The sequence below is a fragment of the Syngnathoides biaculeatus genome, chromosome 10 (genome assembly GCF_019802595.1).
Source record: "Syngnathoides biaculeatus isolate LvHL_M chromosome 10, ASM1980259v1, whole genome shotgun sequence".
Taxonomy (NCBI): domain Eukaryota; kingdom Metazoa; phylum Chordata; class Actinopteri; order Syngnathiformes; family Syngnathidae; genus Syngnathoides; species Syngnathoides biaculeatus.
Window position 1 is genome coordinate 4,547,087 of NC_084649.1, and position 27,113 is coordinate 4,574,199.

The following is a 27,113-nucleotide window of genomic DNA, read 5'->3' on the forward strand; positions in this document are numbered from 1 at the left end:
GATACCAGGAATGTTTTTACTTTCCTTAGGCTTGCAGGAGAAACGAGCTCAGTTTTATTTTAATTTAGTTGCTGGAGGGTTTTGTTATTCTGGATTTTGGATCACGGATCAAAAGGATTAACGGGCGGAATAATCTGTCAGACAATTGTACGATATATCTACTCAAAGGCCACAACATTAGGCACACCTGTTCAATGAAATAATAAATTATTTCATCGGCTGTATAGCCATCTATTACTTTACCCTTTTGTCTTTATTGGGTGGGTCACGGTTGAGCAGGAGCCGGTCCCAGCGGATTTGGGCCAAGACATACTGGACTGGTCGCCAGCCATTCACAGAAAACATATACCTAGACAAACCTTCATGCTTGCATTCACAACTACAGATCATTTGAAGTGCACGTTTTTGAAATGGTACAAGGAAGTCAAAGGAAAACCATGGAAGCACCATGAGAATATTTAAACTCCACAAAGGAAAGCTACAGATTTAAACCCCGATAAATCTGAACTCTGACCACTTTACCACAATACCCCTATGAATTTCATTTACAGAAGTTAAAGAAAAATCTAAATAAGTCACTAACAGAATTGGTAATACAGCTCACTTGGAACTTGCTAGGGGATGAAAACATAGCCATCGACAGGAGTATTGAAATATAGTAGTACTGTATTGGGGGAAAAAAAAGGGGGCAACTGCTCCAGGGCCGGGAGCACGTGGTGGGGGTCACTGGCTGTCCGACAAAATTATTTTACATGCATTAAATATATATAATAAAGGGCCACAGCAGCACTGCCAGCAGTAGTTGAAACAAATATTATATTTCACATTTCTTTAAATTATAAAAGAAACATTTGATGATAAAAATATGACTGTGTAAGGACTTCAAGACAACATCAGATGCCAGGTTCATAAAATAAAGGCATTATAATGGTATCCCTTCAATTAACATCCCATGACCATCAAAATAAAAGCATGGAACGGAGTGAAGGGGGTGGAATCCCTTTTTACATGTCAGAATTAAATTGCTGTAATAACATGGAACAGCAGTGGATAATGCACATTACATTTCACTTTGTGAGATATATCAAATATTCAGGCACATGGGACCCATTTATTGAAGACTAAGCTGAAATATTTATTTCAACACACAATGATCAATTCCATTTTTTCCCTCTTTCCATTCCAAGCCGCTTATCCTCGCAAGGGTCGCAGAAGGCCTGAAGCCTATCCCAGCTAACTTTAGGTGAAAGACAGACTGCACCCCAAACTGGTCACCAGTCAGTTGCAGGGTAGATATCGACACCATCACTGAGCAGGAATTGATCCCATGCTGACTGCAACAAAGTCAGGGGTGTGTACCAACAAGAGGGGTAAACAATTTCCTGAGGAAACTACAAATAAATGAAAGCAAATAGTAATGATCTCCCAAAGTCTGAGTCAAGACCAAGAATGAGACAAGACAACAAACAAACCCAATCCCAACAAAGTATGTTGTGTTCAACATAAATAAAAATAGAACACAATGATTTGCAAATCATATTCAAAATGTATTTAACTGAATAAACAACAAAGATGAGATATTTAATGTTCAAACTGATAAACACTGTTTTTAGCAAATAATCATTAACTTAGAAATTTATGGCTGCAACATGTTCCAAAAAAGCTGGGACAGGTAGCAAAGAAGACAAACAAAAAGACAAATCACCCGTTTGGAACATCCCGCACAACAGGCTAACTGGCTAATTGGGAACAGGTAGGATGGCGTGATTGTTTTAAAATGACTTTCCCGGAATTGCTTACTCATTCACAAGTGACGATGGGGCGAGGCTCACTTCTTTGCAAAGAAGTGTGAGAGAAAATAGTCAAACACTTTTAGTATATAGTAAATATAGTCTTTGTAGTGTATTCAATTAAATATAGGTTGAACATGATTTGCAAATGACTGTGTTCTGTTTTTAACACAATTGAAAATGGACATGGACAATGTCCTAAATTCATTGTAATTGGTCTATAAAACAATTAAAATGGAAAATTGTGTGTGAAAGGTTAAAATGAATAGGTGCCTTGGGTTTGGATTTGAAGAGGGTTAAAGAGTTTATGTCTCAGAGGTCAGGTGGTATTGAGCTCCAAAGACAGGTTTGTAGACTGGCTGAGGGTCTGTCCCCCACGGTTGCAGACGGGCAGTGAGGCGGATAGAGAATGAAGATCAGAGATGACAACGTAAAGGTCAGCGAGGTATGGCAGGGCAATGTCATGGATGGCCTTGAAAATGCAGCTCAGTATATTAGACTGAATGAACTATTGGACAGTGAGCCAGTGGAGTTGTTGCTAGGCTGGGGTGACGTGGTGAGTGTAGGGTGTCCTTTTGAGATTATGGGCAGAACAGTTCTGGAGAAGCTGTGGTTTTTGGAGTGAGCCTACTGGAGAGAAATGCAATCATCGAAGTGTAAAGTAACAAGGCTATGAACAAGGACAGCAGAATTAAGTCAAAGGGAAAAACTGTCCATTTTGGCTAGCACGGACTTGCTACCTTTGAGTAAGATTTCATTTTTATCACTGTTAAGATTTTGTTAGGTAATTGGTGAGTAGGCCAGAGAGAGCCCATATAAATGTTTGATCACCTGATTATAATATATACACAACAAATTAATTTTGAAATCAGAATCCAGTAAAAAATTCAACTACTCCATTTATTTTAAAATGGGAATTGGTGGTAAAAAAAAAATGCTTACAATACCTCAACATTAGTAACAGTAAATCTTTCAGTTTCAGTATTTCTACATGAAACATGATGCATATGATTTGCTTTCATGGGCCAAATAATGTGGCAGGCCAGATTTGACTCCCGTGCTTTGAGTTTGACACACATCCCGTATGCTTTAACCAAATAGGCAAACATCAGACCTGCCCATTTTTTGCAAGTGGGTAAAAAAATTGTGGCATTATCAAACACTTATCTTCCCCACTATGCAAGAAATGTCATCTGTGATATGATAACCATCCAGTTTCATTTGGGAGAAAAAGAAAGAACGGAAAAGGAATAAGACCACATCTGTTTGTGTGCATACATTTAAGGTACTCTGAACTCCATCTTGTTGAATAGTGGTCATTTTCAAACATTACATTGACATTTCAAGTCAGTTCCAAAAATATTTCCACAATTTTCAAATGGCGTTAAAATGAATACATGTCATATGAAACTGAATGTCATGGTAATTTAGCTGTGTTAAAACAGATTTTCATATTTTGAGTGCCAACAGACGTTTGATAAAACCGATCCAATCCAGCATCCGGGATGTCTAACGTCATTGGACTGAATGATCATTAAACCATTATGCTGGCTATAAGGAAAATAGGGCAGTGGCACAACAAACATGGGATAAAAGTATGAGAGGGGTCATTACTGTTGAGTCTTGAATTTGGCCATGACCGGCAGCATGAGGTAAAAGATGAGAAGTCCATTAGTATGCACGCATTCCCCAAGTAAACCACTAACCACACAACTGTGAGAGCATTTGCATCCACCCATAAATCTTTACAGGGCTCATATTTTACAAAACCAACTTTTTCGGGTATATGGGATGCCATATTGGCATGATGGTGCCTACGTAAACATGTGAAATGTGATTGAAAACGTTCATTCCTGAGTTTCATGTTTTTCTGCCCAGAAGCCTGCAAATGAGTCATTCCAATTTCGTAGTTATCCAAGTCACTAGCAAAGATCTCCACTTACAGTGTCATGACAAAGTATTTGCCCCCTCATGATTTTTTTTTTTTTTGCATATCCATCACACACAAAGGTTTCAAATCATCAAAACTATTTTAATATCACTCAGAGATAACCCAAGGAAATGCAAAATGCAGTTTTCACATGACAATTTAATTTAAGGAACAAAAAAAATATATTTTTCTGACCCTTTGTGAAAACATAATTGTCCCCTTGTTAAACCTAGTATTATGTTTTTTTTGGAGGGGGTTCACAGATGGTCAAACAAAGACTTAAGATTTTTTTGAGCCTTTAATAAATTTAATTGTCATTTGAAAACTGCTTTTTGCATTCCCTTGGGTTATCTCAGAGTTATATTAAAATTGTTTTGATGATTTGATAATTTTGTGTGTGATAGATGTGCAAAAAATAAATAAACACATCAGGAAGAGGGCAAATACATTTTCACAGCACTGTACTTCTACCTACCCTCCTTGAGCCAGCACTGTCAAGATAAATGTGCGCTCCCACAAGTAGTGAGGGTTGGGTCTTCATCACAGAGGAAAGCTCCCACAAGTAGTGAGGGTTGGGTCTTCATCACAGAGGAAAGCAATCAGATGAAAGGGGGCGGTCTTTGCCATCTATGCACAAAGTGGATACAAAACTGGGTCTGACAGAAGATGATGAAGAGGAGGCTTTTCTGGACACTAGTATAACAAAAACCAAGGTGTTTTTTTTTTTTTAAATTAAATTGACACATTTATACCAAGTCCATGTTAGCATGATACAATATGAAGGTCTAAATTGCCACCTTTCAAAGTGACAAAAGAAAAAAAAACCACAAAGAAATGCTCCTAATGTCCATGGAATGCCTTTGGTGATGCTTCAATTGTACTATCCCAGGTCGGAGGTCAATCTGTGGCGTATCAAGATAGTGAGAGGAAATACATGGTGGTACAGCAGTGCCTTGGTCCCACTTTTAGTCTCAATGTGAATTTCAACATCCTCATTCACAAAGAAATTTGCAGTTAAAGCAGATGTCAATGTTTTTCTTCACCAAGAACTCACATGTTGCAGCTCGCTCCAACGTAATAGGGGCATGGCTGGATAACGGCCCTTTGGGGGGCAGCCCTTGACATAGGGCATATTTCTCCAGGCCCAAAAGCAGACTGACCACTTCAGTCACAGAGGTCAACTTTTGCGGGAATTTACGATATAGTGAGTGGGTGGGTAAAAGGGGTTGCTTTTGCACAGTGACCTGATAGAAGAAGCCTGGGTCAATCAGCACGATGGTATCAGACATGTTGGACTGTTTTGAACACTGGACAAGCTGAATCTGTGGGCCCTTCGCCATTACTGCATACCAGAGGATCGGCAAGGAGGTGCAACGCAAAGAACTGAGCAGATTCAAAAGCTGGCTATCACCATCCACCATTGTTTCAACAGGATTATCAGCCAAACTGAAGATCTGTGTGATCTGAAGAGGGAAAACAAGGTCAAAATAAACCTGAGAAAGTGAGAATCATTTTACTGAGCTTACCATAGGCAACTCAGAGTCATTATCTTCCTCTTCTATGTGCCTTAGATAATCTGTTTCAATGTGCGTCTCCTCTTCATCCCTTTCCTTTTGCTGGTCCTGCAAAAATAAGTGTCATTAATATAAAATACATTTTACTAGCGATGCTATGGATTTTTAAAGTGGACAATGGGGAGCCCGACAAATGGTCCTATCACACTTCCATGCTGGAATTCACTGAGCTCCCGAGAGTGACCCGTTCTTTTGCAAAACATTTGGGAAAGGTCTGCATGCCTAGGTGCTTGAGTTTGTACACCAGTGGACACCAAAAGTGATTGGAAATCTTGATTCCGAATATTCTGATTGGTGAACGAATATTTTTGTCGTAACATTTTTCCAAACACAGCCAATCACAGGGCACATTTAAACAGTTACATTCACATTCAGACCTACGAGAACCTTAGAGACTTCAATTAATCCACAATGCATATTTTGGGATGTGGTCAGAAACTGGAATACCCGAGAAAGCCCATGAAAATTTGGGAGAACATGCAAACTCCACACAGGTGGATCTGGGGTTTGAACCCCGGTACTCAGAACTGTGAGACAGATGTGCTAATCAGTTGCCACGCCACCAGAAAGTTTAATGAATTTCTGAATGTATAAGTACAGAAATAATACAACTTTTCAACCAAAGTCTAATTCATTGAGATGCATCTCAAAGTACAGTAATCTGATTAACTTTCTCAAATCAAGACAACAAAATTTGTCCATGCAAGAGGCAAACAAGAGTATAATACCAATCACTGATGACCGCCTTTTGACAGTGAAAAAGAACTTACTTGAAAACTTCTGTTGTCTTGAAAACCGTCACGTTTTGCCACTTCTTGATCTTCCAAAATTGAACGATTTAACTGTGGAAACGAAACATTTTTTGGTTTTATCAAGACATTAACTTGTGGTTATCAAAAACAGGTAAAATCTGTCACTTATCAAACCTGTTTAGATTGGTCCATCAGGTTAATGTCATTTGCATTATTTCTCAAAGGTTCGGAGCTCCAGTTCATCTAAAACAGAAAAAAAGTCTTAAGGTGTGCTGAAAAAAAGACACCACGTAAAAATTTAAGAATTAGTACTGTATTTATAAAAGATAAAAAATGAAGAAACTAACATCTTGGAAGTCGTCGTCGTCGTCACTCAAGTCCCAGCAGCCTGGTGGCAATTTATTCCTTTTTAAATTTGTCTTTCGACTGTATGTGTAGTGAGGCCTTGGCCTGCCTGGCAGTGATGGATCATCTGACCTATAAGCGCCTTGAGACATCTCAAAGGGGAGCAAGTGCCTCTGTAGAAAAAAACCAATCCAACTTTGTCAAGTCAGTACAGTACTGTACATCTTTACTACAAAGCAGCATCGTACCATTGCCTGTCTCTGACACTGTCGGAGGCGACACTTCTGCCTCTTTTTGTTGCTGCCACCAAACTTGGGTTTGTCAACACAAAAATCACATGTGCCGCAGTCCTTCCTGCAGAGACACGCGTTGCATTCTCCACAGGCACGTCGCTTCCGCTTCTTATGCCACTGAAAATACGTGCATAAGTACACATTTAATTTCCCTCGTGGGATCTACCTAGCTATTTATTTATATATCTTGTAATGCATCTAGATGCATATCACGGAGTAGCAACTGAAAAACTAACAGGTGGTCCTCAGTTCACGACAGAGGTCTGTTCCTGTGCCGGGGATGTACCGTAATTTCTCAAGTATAATGCGTCCTGAAGTATAATGCGCACCCCCAAAGTTGATCTAAAAAAAATAAAAATGAAAAAAAAAAAATTAAAAAAAGAAAAAAAATCAGGAAAACCCTTCTACAATGTACAATGCACGCCACCAATTTTCTGCTATCCATATGCTCAAAATATTAGAAATGACCTGTATTCCTATTTTGATAAGTTGTTATTGTTTGTACTTGTATTGTTTTTCGGAAAAAAACAAAAAAAAAAACGCCTGCACAACAATCATGAATAATAATCTTGGTGCACGTACTGATGCAACGGTAACATGTATCTTGGGAAAGGCCACAAGACACATTTGTCCTGGTCCCAGCAATTGTCACAACAGAATCCTTCAACCAAATCAAATAAATGCTCAAGGATGGCATAACATTTTATTAATACTGTTGATAACACATATTACCTCTTAAACTATTTTTACTACTATTACTAGTAAATTAACTAATTTTTTGCATTTAATATTTGTGCATTGTGCGGTTTAGCCTCAACATTACACATCTTTGGTCAAGACTTCTAAAGAATCATTCGACTCATCTCCAACGTGAAAAACATCCATCGTAGCTACCTCTGGTGCATCACTGTCAAAATCATTGATGAATTAGTTCAGTTCTGGTGCCTCCTGCATTCATGAACAGTGATCTGATCTTGCTCTCACAGCATGTCATCCTCTACGCCATCCATCGCGCTTGTGAGGAAACATTTTTTCAATTCTAAGAGTCTTGCTTCCCTTTATTTCTCAATATGGTCAGTGCTTTGAGGGGAAGCTCTACCATGCTAACAACGCAGCCTCTTGCCCCCGTTCGGCTACAATCTCTTTATATAGCGTCAGGTCTCGATCAAAACAAAAGCTCAAACTACGTAGAAATGAGCGGAATGGGCACTTTTTTTTTTAAAAAAGTGAGCATTTCAATTGTGTGAGCTATCGGATTTTTTTCAATGATCGTACGATTGTACTATGTAGTTTCGGCTCATGTTGTTTTGCATCCAGTTTGGCCCTGTCCTCGGCCAAAGTGAGGTCACATTTCTTTTAAAAGTGGCTGCACAACTAGCCCTTGTAGTGGACATTTTTTTGTCGTCGTTTAAGTTAAAACAGACTCACAGGCAGTCGTTTCTGATGTGTGGTGCAGTAGCAACAAATATGCTACGCTAACGATCGTAAAATGCAAAGACCCCCACCCCCACAGGAGGTCTGCGTTCAGAGCTCAGGTTAGTGGAGAACATTACCGCAGTTTATATAAATCTGTAACATAAGACATCGAATATCATATAGAAATTTACATGTATACCTTTTTTTTTTTACCACTATGTACCTGTATACGACTATACGATGTGATTGTATTTTTTATTTTTTATCCATACCTAAATATAATGTGCTCTATTGAGTTTTTGAAAATATTTTGGGAAAAAAATGTGCATTATTTTCGAGAAATTACAGTAACGCAAATCAGACAGATAGAATAATCTATCACTAACCAACACGTAGTGACTGTTGCCCAAGTATTTACAAACCCAATTCAAATGAAGATGGGATGTTGTGTTAAATGTAAATCAAAATGGAACACAATAATTTGGAAATACATTACAAACACGATATTTAATGTTCAAACTGATGTAAACTTGAATGTTTTTCACCAAATAATCGTTAACTTTGAATTTTATGGCTATTCCATAAAAGTTGGGACAGGTGGCAAAAAAGAAGCAATGGTCGTCAAACACCTGTTTGGCACAACGGGGCCTGGCAGCACTCACCCATTGATGTGTGTGCATGTAAGGCTTTGTAAAGCGCTTTGGGCACTGTGATAATGTAGATAAACCGCTATATAGGTGCAGTCCATTCACCATTTTACATTATACTGCCAAAAGTATTCGCACATCTGCCTTTACTCACATAAATTTAAGTGACAGACAATTCCTTATCTATTGGGTTTAATATGAGAGTCCAACCTTTGCTATCCACAAGAGTTATATGTTTGTGGCAATTTTTTACCATTTGTCTAGAGCCAAATGGTTTTTTTTCCCCCACAGACTGATCTTGGACGAGAAGACCCGCCTCTCAGTTTCTGCTCTAATTCATTCCAAAGGTGTTCTATCAGGATGAGGTCAGGAGTTTGTGTAGACCAGCCAGGTTTATCGACACTAGACTGTATTCCATTTCGTTAAGGACCTTGCTTTGTGCATTGGTGCACAGTCATGTTGGAAGAGGAAGGGGTCAACTGAAACTGTTCTGACAAAGTTCAAAGCATGGATTATTGTTCCAAGGCTCTTATGTTTGAGCATTTAGTGATCCTTTCACGGGAATTTAGGGACCAAGCCTAGCTCCTAAAAAACAACTTCCACATTACAATACAGCTGACAAGGGGGAAAATTTCACAAATGTACTTGTTGCACAGGTGACATCCTATCACAGTTCCATGGTGGAATTCACTTAGGTCCTGTGAGTGACTCATTTTTTGACAAAATATTTGGAAGGTCCGAAGATTGACTCATTCTTTGACAAAATATTTGGAAAACGTCTACATGCCTAGGTGCTTGAGTTTGTACATCATTGATTGGAACATTTGACTCTTGATTAATTTGATGGGTGAGTGAATACTTTTTGGCATAACAGTGTATATCATCCTTTTTAAAAAAAATATTTAGTGTATATTTAATGTTCAAGGTGATGAACTTTGTTTTTAACAAATAATTATTAACTGAATTTTATGGTTGCAACAGATTCCGTAAAAAAACATGGACAGGTGGCAAATAAGACGAATGCTCATCAAACACCTGTTTGGAATATCACACAGGTTAAGATGCTAATTGGGAACAGGTGGGTTCCATAATTGGGGATAAAAGGAGCTTCCCTCAATTGACCCCTCCATAGAAATTGCGCAATCTGCGTCTCTGACCAATCAGAGGCCAGAGATCTGCATAAACCACGCCCCCTTTTTGGACCCGCAGTTTTCCCAGACAATGCTGGATGGTCCAGGATAGCTTCTGTTGGCGTTTTATCGCGTATTTGGGTTCTTTAACAATAGATATGGTTAAGAGGTGTAGTCACAGACTTTATAATAGTGACGACAGGTATCCTGAAAGGCTAGTTGGTGGAGTTCAATTCGTACCCTTTCAAAAACCGAAGACCTAGTACAAAAAATGTCTTCGATGGATCAAACTTTGTGCAAGATCGTATGATCAACTGAATCCATCTAAAATCAACCGGAAGAGAAGACCGAGTACGAAAAATGTCTTTGATGGATACAACTTTGAGGAAGACCGCATGATCAACTGAATCCATCAACCGGAACAGATATGTTTGCACGAAGGTAAACCCTAAATTAGATTTTCAATACATGTCTCATATAAATGAATTAGCAGTTCTTCGCTCGCATAACATAGCTAAGTGTGAATGATTGACACACTTGATCTGTGTTGAGCGATATTTTGCGATAATCTGACTGCACAAACGTGTCTCTGTTCGGCGCTCCTGAGCGAAGCTAAACCGGACTTTGTTTGTTTGCACGAAGGTATGCCGTATATTTGATTTTCAATATATGTCTCATATAAATGAATTAGCAGTTCTTCGCTTGCATAACATAGCTAAGTGTGAATGATTGACACACTTGATCTGTGTTGAGCAATATTTTGCGATGATCTGAATACACAAACGTGTCCCTTTGTTCGCGGCTAATTAGCTAAGCTAAACCGGACTAGCAGTCCTAAAAGCCTTCGACGTGCACCGAGACACCAAGACTGAAGGAAGGATGTTTGAGGACACTAAAGTAGTGATTGTCGTATTCGGTCGGGACTTACGTAGGTTCGGCACTAATTCAAGAATAATTATTGAGGGGAGCGCGTGACGTTACACACCTTGCCTTCTTTTCCTTCATACGGCGGTTCACAAACGGCTATACAGATACACATACAGATTCTGCACACAAGTGTGATATGTAACACGAAAATAGGAAACTGTCAATGACGACTTCGTCTTTGGGTTATAATATATTATATTATGTGGCTTCTCGGTCTTCCTCTGACTCTGGAAAGATCTCGAGCTAATATCAATGGTTTCTCCGTCGATATGCATGTAAATACCATTGAAATACCCCTCGCTGAAATACTTGAAGCCCTGCTGTCTGCTTTTCAACGATATTTCACTGTTAGCTAAGAATGCGAGTGAGAAATCAGCCGGTAAATCGGACAGTTTCGCTCTATTCTTTTCTTGATGCACCGCCCTTTTTGCTAATTGTTTGTCTGACGTAGGCAGACGTGGCATGACGTCACTTCAGGAGGCGTGGTTAAGTGCCATGTACGGAGGGGTCAATTGCTAACAAGCAAAGATGGGGCGAGGTTTACCTCTTTGTGAACAAGTGGGTGAGAAAATAGTTGAACAGTTTAAGGAGAGGTTCTTCAATGTAGTATTGCAAGGAATTTAGGGATTTCCTCATCTACGCGCCATACTAATCAAAAGGTTCAGCCAATCTGGAAAAATCAGTGCATGAAAGCAGTGATGTAGAAAACCAAAACTGAATGCCCATGACCTTCAATCCCTCAGGCGGCACTGCATCAAAAACCAACATCAATGTGTAAGGGACTTCAGAAAACCAATGTCAGTAAAAACTGTTCAGCGCCACATCTGAAATCGCACCTTAAAACTGAAAAGGCATTTATTAACACCCAGAAATGCTGCTGGCTTCTCTGAGCCTGGGGTCATCTCAGATGGACTGATATAAAGTAAAAAAGTGTTCTGTGGTCCACAAGTTGTGGACATAGTGTCCTCCGGGTAAAAGAGGAAAATACAAAGTTCAAAAGCCTGCATCTGTGATGGTATTGGGTTGTGTTGTGTTACCATGCCAAACTATATTCTGCACGTTACAACAGTGGCTTTGTAGTAAAAGAGTGGCCTGCCTGCAGTCCAGATCTGTCTCCCATTGAAAATGTGTGGCACATTATGAAGGACGACCAAAGAGACCCCCGACTGTTGAACAGGTGAAGCTGCACATCAAGCAAGAATGGGAAAGAATTCCACCTACAAACTTTAAACAATTAGTGTCCTGACTACCCAAACAGTTATTGAATGTTGTTGAAGGTGATGTTACAGTGGTAAATAAAACCCTTTCCCAGAATTTTTGGAACATGTTGCCATAAAATTGTAAGTTAATGATTTGCTAAAAACAGCTGTTTATCAGTTACAACATTAAATAAATTGTCTTTGTGGGGTATAAAATTAACTATAGTTTGAACATGTTTTGCAAAGCATTGTATTCTGTATTCACGTTGAACACAATGTCCCAACTTCATTGGAATTGGTTTTGTAAGTCAAAATTATATTATAGTAAATATCTGAATGAAAAACAATTCCAAGCCATAAATATAAAATAAAAAACTGAAAGACGGTAATTGAGCAATTGCTTCATTTGGTGCATCCCAAACTAGTACAGAGCCTGCTGTTCAGAAACTCGAAATGTCACCATTTCAGTAAATATTTGATTACTGCCTAAATACATACAGTTCCATTGTATTAAACTTTATTGTGGAATACATTCGATTTTTACTTTTTAAGAAAGTTTTGTTTGTAAACTTTTGTTTCAATTTAAACTGATATGGGCAATCATTATTTGAATACCTAAAATTTTGTTACATTTAAGAACAGTATTAATGTTCAACCAATGTATGTTACAGTGACTTACAATAAAATTAAACACTATTTAGGAACAAAATCCCTATCTCATTTTTTATCAGTACTTGAGTCTACTATGTTACTGTATTTTAATGTTGGTCATGATGGTGATACTTGGAGAGTTGCCGGTATTTACTTTAAGTAGTACTTGATGTTATTAGTTTGAGAACCACTGTTCTAGGCCATCAATGTAGAACAGTCAAATAAAAACACAGTACATTGGGCAGTAACAGAATGTGATTTCTTGTGTGGCATGAACATGTGATGCACCATTCGTAACATCAAAGAGCCATATAATGGGACCGTAGAAAACCATGGACCTCCTTCAATTCAACTACCCTATGAAGTATAAAATAAGTATTTTAAACTTAAGCGGTTTAAATAACACCTGTTTATATAGAAAAATGTACTGAAAGTTGGTGTTCGAAAATATTTTCACAAAACGGCACTTGTGCTCACAAACAATAGATTAAGTTGGTATGCAGCATCTTGTAAAACTCGGGATGGGCATACTAACGATGATGTTCGGAAATCCATTACTTGTGTGAATTGATTAGTGTCTTAAATTGTGACAAATTGCAGTGCACGTAATTTGTCCCAAAACAGCCAAGACCTCGACTTCAGAACAGCTCCTCCAGGCAGCAGTTTTTTGTTCAATATGACAGAGCAAAAATGGCGTTCCAAACATTCAGATTTTCTTCTATTGTCATATTAAAAAAAACTATAATTGATTTCTTCAATTATACCCATGATTGACCACACTGTATACAGTATATGCCCATCCCTACCTGAAATATTCTATTGCATTAAATATTAGCCTCATTAAAGCAACAATTATGCATTGTTGCTTTTACTAGCAAACTATATGAAACCAAAACACGACAGACTCACATCATCATCATCATCCGTTGAGTAGTCATCATCATCCTCAAAGTCCATGTTGGAAGAAATGTTCTCTGTTTCACTGCTTTTTACATCCTGTTGCTAAAGGAATAAGATAAAATGAATGAGTGAATAGAAAAAGGACATTTTGCACCCAAATGTATTTTACATAACTGAAATAGTACCTGTGACTCTGTAGGTTCCTCCTACAAAACATAGAAATGCACTAATCAGAACATACATATTTAGTAAAATCACACACAGACGCTAAGTGTAAAGGCAAATAGTGACCAAACCAGTTACTCACCGATTTCCTCACATCCCTGAGCCTCCCAATAAAGTGAAACTACATTTTAGCAAATATCACATTACAGGACCATTGATAACAAATGCTCAGCAGTCAGTATATGATTATGCTCACTCCTCTATTTGATCCCAGTCCGAACTGTAGTGTTCGTCATTGTTTGACAAAACAGAATTACTTCAGATGAAAGAGCTCTACATAAGTCCCTTACAGTCCTGTGAAATTTAATCTTTGACTTTTCCAGGGAGATTTGTGCACAGGCGCTTAGCTGTGAGGAGGACTTTTTTTTTCTTCCCACACCAGTTTGATGTACTGTTGCTTTTTTGCAACATGTTCATTCTGCAATGCCATGGAAAACTCCTGTTGTCTGTGGTACGTGAGATTAGACATATGGATGGAGACTGAGAAATGATGATGATGATGATGATGATGAGAAATCCAGCTGAGAATCCAGCACATCATTTTAGATTTATCCATCCATCCATCATCTACCGCTTTTTTGGGTCAGGTTGCGGGGAAGTAGCTTCAGCAGGGATACCCAGACTTCCCTTTCCCCAGCCAATTCTTCCAGCTCATCCAGAGGGATCCCAAAGCATTCCCAAGCCAGCCGAGAGACAGTTTCTCCAGCGTGTTTTGGGTCATCCTCGGGGTCTCTTTCCGGTGGGACAAGCCCAGAACAGCTCACCAGGGAGGCGTGCAGGAGGCATCAGAATCACTATACGTTTTAGCCTGCCACGTCGGACTGGCAACTTCCCCCACCATCGGAGCCAACTCACCACCAGGACGTGATCAGTTGACAGCTCCACCGCTCTTTTCACCCAAGTGTACAAGACATGGGGTCGCAAGTCCGATGACACACCCACAAAGACGATCATTGAACTGTGACCTCAGGTGTCCTGGTGCCAGGTGGACATGCAAACACCCTTATGCCTGAACATGCATTGTGTTTGTTATTGACAATCCATGATGAGCACAGCAGTCCAGTTACAGAACACTATTTGACTTCTGATCGGGGGGGGCACTGCTTTTTGGTGCATAAGCACAAACAACAGTGAAGACCCATCCCCCTACCTGCAGGTAGAGGGAGGCTCCCCTCTCATCCACTGGGGTGAACCCCAACGTACAGGCCCCGAGCCGGGGGGGGAATAAGTATACCCACATCTGCTCGGCATCTCTTCCCGTGAGCAACTCCAGAGTGGAACAGAGTCCAACCCCTCTCAAGAGGAGTGGTGCCAGAGCCCAAGAGGCGCGTAGGGGCGAGTCCGACTATATCTAATCGGAACCTCTTGACCTCACGCGCCAACTCGGGCTCCTTCCCTGCCAAGGAGGTGACATTCCATCTCCCGAGAGCTAGTTTCTGTAGTCAGGGATCGGATCGCCAAGGTCTCCGCCTTTGGCTACTGCCCAGCTCACATTGCACCTGACCCCTATGGCCCCTCTCACAGGTGGTGAGCCCATGGGAAGGGGGATTCATGTTACCCTTTCGGGCTGTGCCTGGCAGAGCCCCATGGATACAGACCCGGTCCCAGGCGCTCGCCTTCGACCCCCACCTCCAGGCATTTTGGATTTAGCTGTGCCTAAATATAGATCAGATCACAGAAAAACTGACAAGCCAGGGCTACTTTTGGTTAGGAAAAAACAAAAATTCTGTTTCCATTAAAATTCAGGTTCAGTCTGTTACCATGGTGACTGACTGAATTTCTTCTCTCTGCAGTCCCTGTTAACTTTAGAGTTCTCACACAACCTACTTCCTTAAATCCCCCCAAGGACTTTACCATAATGAATTCAGGAGAAAAAGCAGTTCTGAGAATACATTTCCAGCTCAGCTTTTTTTTTTTTAACCCAGATATTAAGAAAATGTAATGGGTACTTCCTTGGTGTGAGATTCACGCATCCCACCTGCGTTGTTTTGCGTAATGCTGTTCTTTGACAAAGCACACGCAATCCAACCACCCAACAAAACTACAGGGAGTCCTGACCGAGATCCATTCCTACAGTAGCGACTTAACTCGAATTTCGACTTAAATCGGATTCCACCATAAAGTCAGAATTTATATCAAAATATTTTGTATAAAAGACAAATACACTGAAATAAACGAGATGAGAGGTGGATGAAGAAGAAGAAGGTGAGGCAGTGCTTAGCTATTGCGAAGGAACCTAGTCCTCAATCCTTTCCATCTCGACAAGTATCAAAAACTTTGTTTTGTGATGGTAATGGATTTCTTTGGGCCACAGAAGCATTGCTAAAAGACACAGCTTTCTTCTTTGGGGCGATAATGTCTAAAAAGGAGGAGAAAAATGTGAAGATACTCCCAGTGCACAAACACAGACAAGTATTAGCCAGACAAAATGGCGGACGGGAGAAGGACGTTGTAAAGTCCAATCATCTTGGGTCGAGACAATCTTAACCCGAGGACACCCTGTGGTACCTCTTCTCTTCAAATATTGGAGCCTGACTGAGGTAATTATGACATTTCTACATTGAAAAAAAACTCTACAACTTTGGGAAGCAATTTGGTCCAGAAGTATTTCGACGATGATTTTTTTAAGTGTAACAGAACTGTAGATTTTCAGTTTTATGAGATTTCACACAAACAAAAAAAAAAGTTTAGCACATGAAATTGTATGATTTGAGTCACAAGCTGTTCCTTTCCATTTCCATAATTCCACACTTCATACAAGCTGACTTCAGCTTCATCTTTTTAAGCATGTTATTGCAGCAAATGCTAGATTTTATACAAATTCCAATTTAGCATTTCTGTCATTGGTTTTCAACTTGTGAGAAATCATTGGTCTTAAATTTAAAGAAGTTGATTATCGGTTTTGGATACACTTAACTATTCTGGAGTAGGTATTCTTCAACAAGTAATGGTATGGTCACATTTGCACCTCTAACAATCGATTTCAGCCATCCCGTGTATAGTAATTAATGACTTTGTGAAGGCAAGGAATTAAATACCTTATTTTTTCAAAGTGTCATGTCAGTGGCCCAACAAGAGAGAGCAAAATTTTTAGTTCCTGGACTCAAAAAAGAAGGCAGCATAATGCAGCAAGTGAATATGCCTGAAGAAAAAGCTCAGTAATAACACTCACATCATCAGGCTCCAAATTTTAGGCAGTAAGTGACTAGTACAGTTTTTACCCAAATATAACATACTCTGGTTTCTTTTAAGTGTGTATCCTCCCTACAATTACGTACACTGCATAAAATTGCAGCAATTTCTGAAGTATACGCAAGTAATTATCAAAATATAACAAATAACGAAAGCTTTAAAGCCCAGGTGTCATCCTATAAACATTCTAAAATAGATATTGTAATGAAAAATACATAACATTATTCACTTCAATGTCTATACGAAAAAATTAATGTGAGCGGAGAGTGCGTCATCCATGGGCAAAGTTGCAGAAGTGTCATTCTACGATATCCAAGTGGTCGCCATATTGGCTGCATCCTCCGTCCGTGACATCACCCGGACATTCTCCAATTAACACGAGGTGCACTTTAACTATATGATACAAACGTGCCCCCTCTGACACGGAATCTCTTTTTGAAAAGGAGAACATCACACAACCGAGTGGAGCTACCGGGGCAATATTATACTATTGTTTTGAGCCCTTGGGGTAATATTATACTAGTGTTTCGAGCCATATTCAGATGATATACAATCACAGCCAAACCCCATCCCCGTCCGATCCACTTTCGCTGCGGAGATGAGCCATCGCGGCTCATCGGAGCCGGCCGGTTTGGCTTACGACAGAGCCGAGCGGTGCTGGTTTCGGGGGTTGTTCACAGACGCCGCAGTATTGAGCAACACAGTCGAGCAGGGGCGGTTTATGCGTGCACGCGGCTGAGAGAGGCATTCTCGGCTCGGTTCTTCAGAGCCGACCCGTCCGCAAAGCCTGACGCGCAGCCTTTGCAGAAGCAGTGACCGCCGAACACGGCGCCTCAGGCGGTGCGGCTGATTTTCGGCGCAGTGGTGGCATATAATGGAGCCGAGCCGTGCTGCTATTAGGGGGATGTTCAAAGCCGTCGCAGTACTTGTTGAACACCGTCGAGCCGGGGCACATTACCTGTTATTTGGAACCCACAAACTCGTCCTCTGCACCCGATGCAATCCATTTTTCACAACGAACCGGGTCTCTTGCAAACTTATGAAGGCTAAATCCATGCTCCCGAGGATTCAAGCAATGTCCAGCAATGCAATGAGCCGGCATTTTGGCTAACAGGAAGGAACAACGAGCTACCTTCCCGGAGGTAAAACTAATGGAAACAAACGAGCCCACTCGGGGGCGCCGCTGTCCTTTACGTCACTTCCTGCTTCTTCTCGAAAACAAATCCCTCAAGAGGATTTTCATGGCGGGAGTTACAAAAAGCTATATACGTCAAAATCATGTATTGTGATGAAAAAACACATGGGCCCATATTTCATTAATAACATACTAAAAATCATCTATTTCATGACAGGAGCCCTTTAAGTCTCCACTTCAACCACATTTTTGTTGTATTCAGAGATGAAAATGACTTTCCAGAAAATTCCTGGAAAATTTTTGAAAAAAATGGATGGCTGTTGTGCATTATGGCGGTATCTGTGAACAAAATTCAGACAAAAATTGAAAGTAAAATTTGTAAGTCCTGACCCAAAAAGAAATTGGGCAGAAGTTCCCAAGGGCCAAACCCAGATCTTTTTGCCCCATCCCCCTATCGCTGGATAGCACAAAATCACATTTGTCATTAAAATATGCTTAAAATATTCCATCTTATCTCAAGACAAATGAATTCAATGAAGTATTTAGCAAAAAGACATCTAAAAGTGTCCTTTTCCCCACATTATACATATTATTGTATAGATATAGAATATACACGAAAACAGGTCCTAGAATTTCTACACCGTACATCAAAACATGTTAAAGAAGTTGATCTGTAGTAGTTACTATTAACATTTAAGTCTCAAACTTGTTACGTCGCGTTGCATTGATACACTCAACCAGATTGTTCACTATCTTAGATATAGAGCTAGTAATACTAATAGTTTCATGAGTTGCCTTTAATATATATATATATACATGATTTTAACTGACTTACCAGGTTTCAACCTTTCTAATGGAGTCAGTCAAAAAAATCTCCGTTCAAGTCCTTTTGAACGAAGGTTTTGAATGAATTAGTTTAGACAAAACCCGATTCAAATACTCGACATTCAATGATTAATCTCCTTTTTTGTGTGCACACGTGCGCCCTTTGTGGCTTCCATTCTCACCAAAATTTTGAAATCACCCTGATATGGCGAGCTCATGAGAATGCGAGGGGAGGGACATTACTGTTACTAGTGTTAGTGCCTCAACATGGCTACGCTCGTGACACCAAAACAACGAACTCAAAGGCATGTTCGTTGAATGTTGTCAACTAATATCCAGATTCATTTAGGCAATTTTTCCTCAATTTTCCGGAGTAATTTTCATGAATATTTGAAAATCCGGAATTCCGGGAAAATCCATGTGAGTGTATTGCAATTGCTTTGTGAATGTGTATTTGTTCAAATGAAATTGTCCAAAGTTCTAACTCTGTGTCAAATGTATACATTTGCAAAACAATTACCTGCAAACTTAGATTGTCATCCAGTAACTCAGAAATGTCATTTTCTGGCATCTTTGGGATGACACTTTCTGTTTCAGTGCTCTAATGGAAGGAAAGATATTTTGGAAAATATTAACTTCCTCACAATAAGAAACAATGTAAAGAACTCCCGTGCCCCCTTTTACTCACTTTCCGAATTGGACAAAGACATTTGCGCATTCTGCATATACGTTTTCGGTTCTCAGGACTTTTGCAGTTGGCACACTGGCCACAGTTTACCGTCATGTGACATCCCACACACTGCCCACATGGAATCCACTGAAATTGTTGCAAACAACAGATAAGACACACTTTATTACCATCATTATTAGTTAATATGTCTAATCTCACTGTCTCATTTTGTTTGTGAGAGACAAAATATTCTGATGGAAAAGTGGTAATGTATCTGATCAAATGATTGGCAAGCATAACTAAATTACTATAATTAAACTGTTTTATAAAGCTAACAATACAATATTTAAATATTTTTCGATTACTTTTCAATTATAAGTGTAACAACTTAGAGTATTTATAATTAATTAACAACCAGCCAAAAGCAACATACACTTATAGAGTGGAGAAAATAAATATTTGAACACCCTGCTATATTGCAAGTTCTCCCACTTAGAAATCATGGAGGGGTCTGAAATTGTCATCATAGGTGCATGTCCACTGTGAGAGAGATAATCTAAAAAGAAAAATCCAGAGATCACAATGTATGATGCTTTACGATTTATTTGTGTGATACAGCTGCAAATAAGTATTTGAACGCCTGACAAAACGAATGTTAATATTTGGTACAGTAGCCTTTGTTTGCCACTCTTTGGTTTTCCTGGCTGTGTGGTTCGGGTCATTGTCATGTTAAAAGACCCAGCCACGACCCATCTTCAATGCTCTGACTGAGGGAAAGAGGTTGTTTCCCAAAATATCACAAAATATGGCCGCGGTCATCCTCTCCTTAATACAGTGCAGTCGTCCTAACCCATGTGCAGAAAAACACCCCCAAAGCATGATGCTACCATCCCCAAGCTTCAGAGTAGGAAGGGTTTTCTTGAGATGGAACTCATCATTTGTCTTCCTTCAAACACGGTTAGTGGATTTATGACCAAAATGGAACTTTTTTTTCATCTGACCACAAAACCTTCTCCCATGACTCCTCTGTATCATCCAAATGGTCATTGGTAAACTTAAGACTGGCCTTGAGATGTGCTAGTTTAAGCAGAACAACCTTCCGTACCATGCATGATTTCAAACCATGACGTCTTAGTGGATTACCAACAGTCACCTTGGAAATGGTGGTCCCAGCCATTTTCAGGTCATTGACCAAGTCCTGTCATGTAGTCCTGGGCTGATTCCTCACCTTTCTAAGCATCATTGAGACCCCATGAGGTGATATCTTGCATGTGGCTCCACTCTAATCTAGATTGACCGCCATGTTTAGCTTCTTCCATTTTCTAATGATTGCTAAAACAGAGGACCTTTTTTCACCAAGCAGCTGGGCAATTTCTCTGTAGCCCTTTCCAGCCGTGTGGAGTTGTACAATTTTGTCTCTGGTGTCTTTGGACAACTCTTTGGTGTTGGCCATGTTACCAGTTTGAGTCTTAATGATTGTATGGGGTGGACAGGTGTCTTTATGCAGCTAACAACCTCACACAGTTGCATCTGATTCAGGATAATACATGGAGTGGAGGTGGACTTGTTTTGTGGACTAATTGAAGGTCAGAATTCTAGCTGATCGACACATGTTGAAATATTTATTTGCAGCTGTATGACACAAATAAATCGTTAAAAAAAAATCAAACATTATCATTTCTGGATTTTTCTTTTTAGATTATCTCTCTCACAGTGGACATGCACCTCCAATGAAAATTTCAGACCCCTCCATGATTTCTATCTGGGAAGACTAGCAATATAGCAGGGTGTTCAAATACTCATTTTCTTCACCGTAACTCATGCCATATAAACAGTGTATTGAAAATATGACATTACCTTGCGTAAACGAATCAATGGGTGTTCAATTGTCTTTGAAGCTGTGGATTAAAAAAAAAATGTGAATGTAAATTCAGAATTTTCAAATGAGCAGAGTATCCCCCGCCCCCAATTATTTCAATTCACACAGTATTACCAGTCTTTTCTAGTTGTTCAAAAGTACATTTACCCACATACCCCAACAGGAAGGACAAGAGGGTCTCTTTCGTTGGCGGTCGTACCACGTGCCAATGAAGGGCATACCACATTTGGAGCACAATCTGTTGATCAATAAAACACCTCTGAGTTTGGCTGGATACATTTAGTAGTGAAGCACATAAATGAAAATTCTTGGCAGAAACTGAAAACCGATAATGAAGGCCCAACCCCCCCAAAAAAATACTATGCCGATTATTAGTAAAAGTACATTTAAGGCTATGACTGCAGAGCTGCCAAGTTATTGAAATTCAATTCCAGAACAATTTGTTCTTAGACCCATATTATTTAAGCTATGTCAACAACATAGCCATTGTACAGTTTTTGCAGTCTATTATACAAGATAAAAATAATTTTACATCCTGTTCAATTGTACAACAATTAATGACTATAAATATAACTGTTAAGAAATGACGGCTTCATTATTCCCACTAGTGTACTAATTGTATTGAACTTGGGAGATGCAGTTGCTGTCAAATGTCATCTTTTGGGTCCTATTTTTGTATTTCCTGCATCCAAAATTTCTGCTGAAATGGTGCAAATTCCCCCATTGTGCTGCTACCAAAGGTTAACTTATATTATATTCAATTTATTACTGGTACTTTTAAACCCATGTTATCAGAAGACGTAGCGGTGATGTCCTAATTCATTTCCGGTTCCAGTCCTGTGTGACTGTGTAGTGTTGTTTATTGTGTACTTTCTCTTCCTACATGTCTTAATGTGCCTGCTATTTGAGACTGATGTTGCGGTGACAACAGATGCAAAGTGAACGGCAGTGCATTATCGTATTTAGCTGCATTAGTTGTAGCTCTTGGGTAGCTGGGCCGGCACGTGATAGCAAGGAGCATGTGTTCCCTGATTCAAACAGCAGAGAGCAGGGAGGGTGGACAATCATACACAACAGAATTGTGGCTGCGGTTTTTGCTTGAGTCATCCCAACATCCAGTTTCAGAGATTTTATTTCTGTGACAAGTCTTTTGGCCACAAACCCAAAAACACCCTTTCGGGTAGAAAAAAAATTCAGCGGCTGAAAATTTGGCACGTGACTAAAATGTATTCATATACAGTAGCAGCAGTGATATGAATAGTATTAGTATTCCCAGGTTGTTAGCGAGCGTTGAGGGCGAATGATTGAAATGTGAATTCAAGCATTGAACTTACAATGTTTTATCATCAGGGCCAGGTTGTCCTTTTATGGAGAGGTGTGATTTGGATGATGACGGCAGGCGAAATTTTATTTTAATACTGGGTACGACACTTTCACTACTTTCATTTTGGGAAGGTGTGTCGTTAGAGAGGAAGGATTTGGTCCAATGGATGGGAGGGGGCTTAGGGTGGTAGTCCGGCATGTCTGCCTCATCTCCCCGTTCCATCAAGCTGGACTCAGAGGATGAGCGCTCCCGCACCTTCCTCTGGTGGTTCAAAAACAGGAATGTTACAAACAAAAAACAGTGAGGAATAACATGTTCCAAAACCCCAAACTCTTAAGTGTGCCTATGTATACAAGAGAAATATATATATATACCTTCTTTCTGCCTCTTGATTTTCGCACTCCGCCATTATAGAACTTCCCTGACTTGTAGTCAAAATTTGATATGTCATTGACTCCAACAAGCAGTGTCATCAGCTCCACTCTGCTTCTCACCCGATAACCTTGAGGACTGTGAATTGGAAAGAGTCAAAGAGTCACCGCTGAAAATTGTAAACTAGGGAGTGGGGGGTTTGAATTTAAAAAAAATATTGTCAAGCGGAGGGGCCTGAAACAATCATGCCCCACATGTTGAAAACCACTGCCTTAATCAATCCTTGAATTGAAGTCCGTTCCCAAGTACCGGTAACAACCAGCACACCCTTTTCCTACTCCCCAAGAAGTGTGGCGTCAGGAAAGGCATCCGCCATAAAAACTGTGCCAAACAAATATGAGCGTTCATCTGAGATGTTACGCTGTGGTGACCCCTAAAGGGACAAGCCGAAAGAAACTTACTTACTTAGTTACTAATATATATGTTGCGATTTGTTGTTGTCATTGCCGTTGTAACAAGCGGAACTGGGCGGATTTGATTTGACAACATAAAACCTAGTGATCATAGAAGACGAGATGCGGTGGTATTAGATTTTATTGCAGTACTCTGATATAGTGCCATTGTAAAACAGCAAATTTGTCTTGTAGGCCGATCCAGAGATTATGTGTTGTCTGTCTCAAACCACCGACGTGTTTTTTTTCTAAAATAACTATTAGTGGTCAGATATTTACAGTACTACGTCAAAAAACACATGACAAGACAAAAAATAAACAAGGTTTTGGATCCAAATATAGTGTGCTGTACACAATGGCCATATGGAGTAAATGTGTTTTGTGGAGATGATCAAAGATGTCACGGATCGGATCGATTATGACAAAGCCGATCATCGTAAAATGCTAATCTTGGACTGGTGCCAATTAATATGATTAAATAAGTGTAAAGGTTAGTGTTAAAAGTGATTTTTCTTGCCCAATCTGCTCAAAAAAACAGTCAGGCTGATAATTGTTAAACCTGTTCAATAATTAATACGGAAAATTCTAATCTTATGTTGGTTAGCATTGAGTTCAATTTAGCATGCGTCTGTAAATTGCAATTTGAACAGGAAACAAAACACGATTAGGAAGCAAACACTGCGTGGGTGGTCTGCTGTTTTTGTCATCTCAAGTACCACAAAGAGCAGTAAACTCAAACTTGCAGATTTTCCTAGTTATGTGGGATCTCTCACATTTTAAATATCAGTTTGTGGAAATAGTTAAGGCTTAGGTGTTTGTTTTCAGAATGACTAATAGTTTGCAACAATTTAAATTATTAGAGTAATTAACAATTTAGACTTAGTGTTGTGTTCAAGCTAGCCAAAAAGTTGTTACCTGAGGTAATAGACATCCGTTTGGCCAACACTAGAACCAGATTGCCGGATAACCTCTTTGCGTTTCCAACCTTCTCCAAGACCAGGGAAGTCAAACCATCCCTCATCGGGATGGGTACGCTTGCGTCGACGTCGGACCAGTCTAAAGTTAAAAAAAATAAAAATAAATAACCAAGCATTAGTGTTACAAATGGAAGTCATGGCAAACCTTAATTAGTTTGGCAAGTAAGTAAAATAAGATACCGATTCAACCTACATAAAAAAACAACAACAACAAAAAAAAGCAAACAAACAAAAACAAACCCTTTTGTAAATATAATCAAAAAGGACACGGTGAACACCTCTATCAGTGAATCTATAACACGTGTAAAACTAAAAGCCCGGGGACCAGATCCGACGTGCCACATGATTTTATGTGACCCGTGAAGGCAAATTGGGAAGGTTAGGGTTAAAATGTGATTCTTGTGAAAATGTCCCAAAATTTCAAATTGTCATATTTCATAAATGCTAATGTTAATGCATTTTTGTGTTACCAAAACCCATTACCCTTGATTTCTGATTCCAAACCTAGTTCATAAATTTCATCTGTAAATATGAGGCAATTCAGGATTTCTATGGTTTCACCGTAACGACAATGTGGCCCACGAAAAAGTTTGACACCCCTGATCTACACAATTTAATGCAGATTGGTAGTTTAAAAAATGCTTTGATAGAGACTACCTTTAACTTCAATGTAAAAATACATGAACAGTTATGCAGGAGTTTGTTACATGACTATTACAATTACTTTTGATAATATTCTTCACACTAAATTTGAGAAAAAAGGAATGCTCTATAACTAACCAGTTTCAAGCAAGCAATAAAATATCTGCATATTTAAAAAGAGAGTTGATGAAAAGCAAAGTATAATTCCACCTACCTATCTGTTTTTAGAGCATTCTCACTGCCTTTTACACTATGACTCTTTTCACTTTCTCCTGCTACACTTTCATCATCACCACCACCTTGGTCATCTTCTTCTAGTGGCTCCAACCAGTCAGTGGGAGGACAGCCAACAGGGGGCTTTTCTTCCTGAGTCCGAGACTCTTCTCGTCGAGCTTCTCCTACATGTAGTAGCATGGGGCTTCCAGATAGATCATGTTCATGTCCATCCTGGAATTTGTTAGTCTTCTCTCTGCTTTGACTCGCTTCTTTTTCCACAGGCTGGTTCCCGCGAGGCTGCTGTATTTCTTCATCCATTGGTGCAGCAGTTTAAACTAAAAACAGTCAAGTGTGTTTTTGGTGGGCAGCTGAGTTTTTACATTTGACAATCCCATTTGACGTTGTGTTTTCACACCATGTGTAGAATCAGTCTCTTGTCTCTGGCCTGTAGCGCTGGTCACAAGGCAAAAGAAAAAAGGTCGTGAGATAAAAGTACTTAAGAGAAGGTACAGCAGATAAATTACCGCTAAAATCCTTTTTTTTTTTTTTTTTTTTTAGATATATACGACTTAATCAAGCATGAATAGATTGGTAGTTGGCAACAGTTTCAGGTTAAAGCACTGCACAAGTACTACTAAATATTGCAAAAACTGACCCAAATGGCATTACTATTTACTTGTGTTGAATGATAAACCACAATGGGCGGCAAATAAGCCATGAAACACACTACTGTCACTAGCTAAAGTCAAATTAAATAACTACAGAAAAATCTCCTGATAAAGTCGTCCTGGCTAAACGACACTATTGCGGTTTATCGTTTCATTCGACATGCCTCGCAACACATCAAATGCATTTCCTTAGCCAAGTGGCGCTGGGGACGCCGGTGTACGAAACGCGGAAGGTAAAACACGCTAACGGTCGCAGTCAAAAGCTAAAGCTAACTTAATTGTGGCAGTAAACAAACGCCGCATTTCTCGATCGCACGTGTACAGTTTATATGCTACCCCTCAATACGCGTTTGTCAGTTGGATAGGTCAGCAAAAGCACGCGTTTGGGGTAATATCCCCTACCTTGTTGACAGTGGTAACACCACAATTCAGATGCGGTTCGCTACCGTGCTAAACGAGATAGCTAGGAAGAAGGTGGCAGCTACGGGAGCTCCGTAGGACCGAATTAGTTAAAAGAAGCTCCAAATTAAGTTGTCAAAGAAATTTTATAAACCAACAAACTCTAATTTCTGAACATGTAATGAATCCGTATACTTAAAATGGGGAAAAAACATTGTTATGAAATTGCCAAACTAAAACGTTATATTGCAGTTGTTGGCTTTGTTCAAGAAACGAAGTACTACATGAAAGCGGAGCAGTGTGAACGCTCACATTCTATTTACAAATTCTTTGTCAAATGAAACAATCAGCTGTGCTGTCCTTCATGGTTCGATCGGTTCATCAAATTGAATCCTTTGCCTTTATTATTCACGCAGTCGTATTTATTTGACAACGTGAGTTGGAATAATTGGAAATACAGAATTATCCTCGTGTATTTGCTACAACTCACTTCGAGTCACTCCAAAACACCGCAGACTAACTTGGATCAACAAGATGTTTCCTTTTCGTTTACTGGCGAATTACTGCCACCTACTGTACAGGA

General features: G+C 39.6%; 1 protein-coding gene across 4 annotated transcripts; it reads right to left on the minus strand.

Annotated features, from left to right (window-relative positions):
• Positions 1-798: 798 nt before the first annotated feature.
• Positions 799-27,113, minus strand: mbd1b (methyl-CpG binding domain protein 1b). Of its 4 annotated transcripts, none has more exons than XM_061833328.1 (17): positions 27,021-27,113; positions 25,462-25,916; positions 24,544-24,684; positions 23,179-23,314; positions 22,815-23,065; positions 21,636-21,718; positions 21,459-21,499; positions 19,620-19,748; positions 19,452-19,532; positions 13,740-13,760; positions 13,564-13,656; positions 6,640-6,801; positions 6,394-6,564; positions 6,221-6,289; positions 6,065-6,136; positions 5,247-5,342; positions 799-5,183 (listed from the first exon to the last, which is right to left on the minus strand). In XM_061833328.1, exons 2-17 carry the CDS (start codon positions 25,779-25,781, stop codon positions 4,713-4,715), a joined length of 2,337 nt encoding a protein of 778 aa, XP_061689312.1. In that variant the 5' UTR covers positions 25,782-25,916; positions 27,021-27,113; the 3' UTR covers positions 799-4,712. The 4 variants fall into 4 exon arrangements, with proteins under 4 accessions (XP_061689312.1, XP_061689313.1, XP_061689311.1 ...); XM_061833329.1 differs by lacking the exon at positions 27,021-27,113 and adding an exon at positions 26,843-27,014; XM_061833327.1 differs by lacking the exon at positions 27,021-27,113 and adding an exon at positions 26,534-26,819.

Bases quoted from the DNA above. Each gene is read 5' to 3' on its own strand.
- mbd1b (XM_061833328.1), bottom strand. From the start codon at position 25,781: ATGGATGAAGAAATACAGCAGCCTCGCGGGAACCAGCCTGTGGAAAAA. The intron at 6,802-13,563 runs GTGAGTCTGTCG...ACGTATTTTCAG, and splicing joins CAACGGATGATGATGATGAT to TGGCATAAGAAGCGGAAGCG. The intron at 6,290-6,393 runs GTTAGTTTCTTC...TTTCTGTTTTAG, and splicing joins ACGACGACGACTTCCAAGAT to ATGAACTGGAGCTCCGAACC.